The 6,000-nt window shown below is 35.3% G+C and overlaps 1 protein-coding gene across 7 annotated transcripts in view; it reads left to right on the forward strand.

The window, feature by feature from the left end:
- ENAH (ENAH actin regulator) overlaps positions 1-5,710 on the forward strand; it is a 135,905-nt gene extending 130,195 nt beyond the window's left edge. For all 7 annotated transcript variants that reach the window (XM_030448787.1, XM_030448792.1, XM_030448794.1 and 4 more), the window contains 2 exons: positions 419-476; positions 1,594-5,710. In XM_030448787.1, coding sequence (XP_030304647.1) covers positions 419-476; positions 1,594-1,631 — 96 coding nt within the window. In that variant the 3' untranslated portion in view covers positions 1,632-5,710. The remainder of the gene's footprint in view (positions 1-418; positions 477-1,593) is intronic.
- Positions 5,711-6,000: the final 290 nt, after the last annotated feature.

The raw sequence follows: 6,000 nt of genomic DNA on the forward strand, positions 1-6,000 counted from the left end.
GGTTCTTATGTTGTGGGGTTTTTGCTTGGTTTGGGGTTGTTGTTGGGTTTTTTGTATGTTTGGGGGTGTGTTTGGTTGGGGTTTTTAAAATTTCTTTACCAATTACATTAGTAATTGGTGCAATCATCTAACATTAGTGCAATCATCTAACCCTCTCATAATCTGTACAGGAATCAACTTATAGGAATTATAGGAAGGTTTTTTTCTTCATTGTACCTGCAGTAAGAATGTTTTAGGGCTGGTTTAGATTTGAGGAATTAACTTGGAAGATAAAGGCTGGGTTATGCATTTCAGAAAGGTTTAAAATTGGTGAAAGGTTGGAAGACTTGTGGATTTCTCTCACCAGGAAATTACAGGTGATGAGACTAATCTGTTCATGTTGCAAAACTGATCTGATTTTTATGCTCTGACACCACAGGACATTTTAGATGAAATGAGGAAGGAGTTAACGAAATTAAAGGAAGAACTCATTGATGGTAGGTATCAATGTGTCTGCTGCTGTTGTGGTTGTTACTGTTGTGCTGTTGTTACTCTTAAGAGTAAGTAGCTACAGGTACATGACTACATAAATTTGTGGGTTTAGCCTGAGAGTTGGTAAGAGCAGCTTTGTTGTTACTCTGGTGGTATACAGTTATTTTTGCCAGACCTATTTGTATTGATATGCTTGTATGTTTTCTTTCCTGTGATTTTTATTTTAATAGCACATTGACACCAAGTAGTGTCTTTTAAAAGTGTTGGGAGGTATGCTGCATTTGAGTTGGTTGCAGCTATCCTTGTATCGCTAGTGGCAGGTGTGTTTATTTTTAAATAATCCAGAGCTGCTGAGGTATATATTTCAAAACTGGGTATATTCAGACTAGGATTGTGCTTCTTGGTTTGTGACATAACAGTCAAATGAAAAATTCTTAAAATTCTCATTTTTCTTTTAACTGAAGATATTTTCCTAGGTAGTCTTCTGTAGTTAATGGAATTAAAGAAATTATTGAGAAGGAATAATCGTAAACATCCACCAGTCAAAAAGTAAATTAAACTCTGTTTTACTGTCTTGGTGTGCATGGGTTTTTTTTTGCTTTGTGGAAACTGCCAACATAAAGTATTTAAACTGATACAATTATTGGTAAAATATCAGATGTCATAAACTGATGTTGTAGAAAGAGCTGGCTGGGTTTGGGCTACAGAGAACGCTATGCTTTTCCTTCTGCTGTGCTTCATTTTTGACTGTGCTGTATACTGAAGTCTTTTAGGAAAACATGATGCAAACAAGGCAGCGCCCTGAGGCTGCTCTTAAACAAAATTTTAAAAACAAATGAACTCACACATATGCTCCTGGGTAAAATCAGTGGTGTAGTGATTGTTATCAGGTAAGATAGTAGACTTGCTGGAGATGAAGAACTGAAAAAGAAGATGTTAAATATCTGTACAGTAGGAAAAAGGGTAATCCATGGTTGAGAATGACACTTGTTTGAAGCCACATGAAGTTGTCATATGTATATGTTATTCATTTTTCAAGACTGTTGGAACAGGGGTTAGTTGTGTATTCTTGCTTTCAATTATTTGACTTGCTAACTTTTCTATCTTTCTTTCTTTCTTTAGCTATCAGGCAGGAACTCAGCAAGTCGAATACTGCATAGAGAGACTAGTACTAAGCTGATGTGACTTTAACTTGATATAAATCTGACTACGTTTTGTGAGCTGTTAGAAGAAAATGGAGACAGACACTTGGAAGGAGGGAGGAAGAACCTATTCTGAAAAGCTTCAGACACATCACTCTGGTGATATGTTATTTCCCTCCTAGTTTGCAGCTTTTTTTCTGACCTTTACAGCAGGATGGAAAAGACTTAAAGTTACTGTAATGAGTATGCAGAAATTCCTACACCTATCAGACAAGATCACAGTGCTTTGAAGTCTACTCATGTCAAGATAAAATTGCACGCTTCAAAATTTGTTGTTAAGACAAAAAACAAGGAAAATCTTAGGAAGGCTTTTCAGAGAGGTTTTCTTTATTAATGAAGGAGTGAGCAAGTTAATACTGTTGTACTTCAAATGTATCTCAGGTTTGTCTTCCTATCATATCTGATATTTCCATGAATAATTTAAAAGATCAGGTGTATAGAAGTTCAGTTCACAAAACATGGAACAATTAAATGCATGGTTTTAAAGGGCAATATTTATAAGTGAATGACCTAGACATTGACAACCTATCAAGATTTTGGAATTTTATGATAGGAAGCCTCTCTAGTTAGCCTTCATGCAATTTTATAGGAAAAATTAAAAAGCAAATACAGTCCAGAGGCTGAAGATGTAGATGCCTTCCTACATTGTTACTATGCTTTACCAAATCTAAGACTTCTACATAATGCGAATCAACAGTCAAATGTAAATTATTAGTATGTTGTAGTTTTGCAGTAGATTTGGGGTTTTTTTTTAGATTTATGCATGTGGACATTTTTGTAACGTAACACAACACAGCCAGCTTTTTAATTAAAAGAAAAATTGCATGTCACAAAGTAGCCTTTTCATTTGTAAGGCTTAATTTATGCCCAGAGAGATGTGGGATGAGAGGGAGGGGGAAGGTGACACATTTTTATTACTTTCTACTCTTTTTCTTCATCTTACATGCATGTGTAATAATGAGGAAAATGTAACTTTTATCAGTAACCATGTTAATGGAACCAGGTACTTAATCCTTTTGTATCTTTTTTTCAGTTTTCTATTTGAAATTCATTAATACTTCCATAATGGTTCTGAAACTCCCATGTGAACCTAACTCATGTCTCAGTGAGAGAACAAAAATGTAGGCATCTGAATTACTGAGGATGCATCTGTGTATGTGCGTTGTTCTTTACCTTTTTGCTGTGATCCATTGCTTCACTCTTTTCTGAGACTACTTTTTTGATTGTTTAATGAAACAGGACAGCAGCTTGTTATCTTAGAATGATGGAGCGTCAGACCACGGTAAATGTCCCCTTCTAATTAATCTGCCAGTATTCTTCCAAAAAAAACCCAGAGCTCCACAGAACCCAAACCCTGCAAAACAGCAAATAGTATGCCATTGGTTTCAGTCATTAAGCTGAGAATCAGTTCAAAGAGAGATGATATTTTTCTTTTTTCCAGAATTTTCAGGTTTTATGCTTGTACTTTTTTATTTTTATAATTTTTATGAATGTGGTACAGTCCAAAGGAATCGAAATTCTGTGAATTGGATCTGCAGTGCTTTGGACAAAGAACACAGAGAAAATTATTCCCTTTTCCTTTGCACGGGCAATTTTTCTGAGCTGTAACAGTGCCATGTTTGCTTTGGGATCTGTGCTGATCCAGAAGAAACGTTTACTTACAACTTTTTGGAGATTAATGTTTCAGCTTAAAAATAGATGCAGCTCCATTCCTAGGACAAATGCTTTCAATAACATACTGTCTTGAGTGCTGAACACCAAAGCGAAACAGCATTTACAGCTTTGGAAAGGCTTCAAGTGGGAATTTTTTCTCCAATTCAAGCATTTCCTATTTCTATAGGTTCATGTAAGTTCATTCTAAGAGAATATTACAGTGGAAATATTGCCTATCTCCATTTATTAATATTATTTTAATAAATATAAGAAAAACAGACACTTTTCTACATGCATTTATTGAAGACATTAAAAAAAAATCCATAGTAAGCTTATCAAGTACTTTTTTTCTCAAAAGAAGATGAGGCAGTTTCATCTTCGTTAATGCAACTTTCTGTTTTACATGGACTTTTTGAGCATTAAGGAAGTTTACCCTTGACAGAAATCATGTTTGATATGTTTCTAGGAGAGTTCAGGAGTAGCATAGTGTAATAGCATGAATGGGTGTAAGCGGTCCAAAATCTAAGACTGAAGTACCAGATTATGCACTGAACGTTTTGTGCCTTGGTCTACAGTTAACATGATTTCTGTTTAAAAGAAAAAGAAACAGATACTGGTTTTTGTGCTGCTTCTATGTACTCGTTTTCTGTAACCCCAAACCGCGAAATTTATTCTTCCCAGAAAATCAAATTGAAGACTACTGTAGACATTTCCTGTCCTACTGATAGTTGCACCGTTTCCAGAGATTTCAGTATTGAAAATGAACTGCAGAAGCTAAGATTATTTTGCTTACTGGTAACTAAGTTCTTTAAAAAAAAACATATTGTGGTGGTTCTGTGCTTTTGTACAATGGATGTCTTAAACTGAGGGTAGTTTAAGGGATCTTTCCTAATGCCAGGAAGGCATTGCTTTCCTCAACACTGTGATCTGACCTGCGATAAAGCTGTACTATTGAAAAGTGGCTACCAAGTCAACTGCAAATCAACTGAATGTAAAAATCTTAGTGCTGGTGCTGAAATCTCTTAGATAGTCATAATGATTTCTCATTCATTGTTTTAAAAAGTTATTGAACATAAAGTGTCAATCAAAGACTGACAATGATCACTGATGAATGTTGACTTTTCATGCACTTAGGTTTACTTTTTTTAGCTTCTCAGTTCATTCTCTGCTATTTTTATCATATTGTGTCATTTTCAGTTTCCTACATGCTAACGTTTTGTTTGAGAGAATGAAATAAAATTGCAATATATACACATTGCCACCATTTATTTCTGGAACTTCATATAAGACTTTGAGGTTTACTGCTCAGATTCTCAACTTTTTAATGCCAGATCATTCCTTACTCCTTGATTTCACCCCTCGTTTCTGTTTTTCCACCAGAAGATTCAGTACAGAAAAGTGAAGACTTACAAAGAATGTAACTGCAGGGACTGTGTAAAGTTCTTGAATGGTAACTGCTGTACATAAATTAAAATTCTTTTTAAATGTATGATTTGATCTACATTCTTACATGGCGTACCCTTTGGTCTCTATCCACAGAGAACTTGGAAGGGAAGGGGAGGAGGAAAGACCAGGGGCAAAATAATTAGTTAGTCTGATTTTTTCACTTGTTGCTTTGTGTTCATGATTTATTTTCAATACTGGTAATAAAGAAAAACATACCATGAAAGGTTAATATAGCTGTCTGTACACCAAAGATAGTTTTGCTCATTTTGTCTTAAGGCCAGATATTGAGTGTAGATGCTTAATGTCCTTGACTTGGCATTCTGACAGCTGTACCTCTATGCTGATTCGATTTGCTTCAGAGAGAGAGGATAATCCTTCTTTGGCAAACCACTGGTGCCAGAGCCAAGTTTGGCACCAATCTTAAAGAGTTATAAAGGATTTTTAAAAATAAAACTATTATCGCTAGTATCAAAAGTGGTCAGCTATTATTGGGGCAGTGTTTAGGCAGCAACTATAAAAATTTACTGTTTAAATTTCTGAAAAGTGTTCTGAAAATTATTCAAGTAGCCTCTGTTCCAGTGCTAAATACACTTTAAACTTGCAAAAACAAGAGAAAGTAGGTGAGCAAGACTGGGCTGATGGGAAGCATGGAAGAGGTTTTCAGAAGTGGTTTTGTAGCCAAGAATTAACAATTCTTTTGGGAACTGTAAAGTTTCCTGAATCTATCACTATCTATCACAAGCTGGGAGGTGGGGTGTGATACAGAGCAAGTCAAAAGGGAAGGAGTCAGTCATTTCAATCAATCTGCGACCACCATGAGACAAAAAAAAATTGTTTGCTTTCAAGGGTGATTTTCAAGTGTGGAATTGCTGAGGATTATTTATTGTTCAGTTGCATCCATCTAGGAGAGTCTTAATAAAGAAAGAAAGTTTATTAAATCAACTGTCATAATATGGTTTTTTTTTTCACATTGAAAAGACTTTGTCTTTCTTAGCCCATATAGATGCTTGATGGGAGTCTGATATGTCACACCAGGAAATCTGTTCAAGTTGATTTGAGTTTATAATCTGAATTTTTAGAAAGTGTTAATAGAACTTGGCATAATTATCCAAGATATGGAAAAAGAGGTCTGTCTCTAGATGTTGGAAAAGCTAAGCAAAACCTTAAGGTCATAGCAGTAGTGTCTGCATGTTGCCTGGTAATGAGCACCTTCATTCATTGCACAGAG

This window comes from Calypte anna, chromosome 3 (genome assembly GCF_003957555.1).
Source record: "Calypte anna isolate BGI_N300 chromosome 3, bCalAnn1_v1.p, whole genome shotgun sequence".
In the NCBI taxonomy this organism is placed as follows: Eukaryota; Metazoa; Chordata; class Aves; order Apodiformes; family Trochilidae; genus Calypte; species Calypte anna.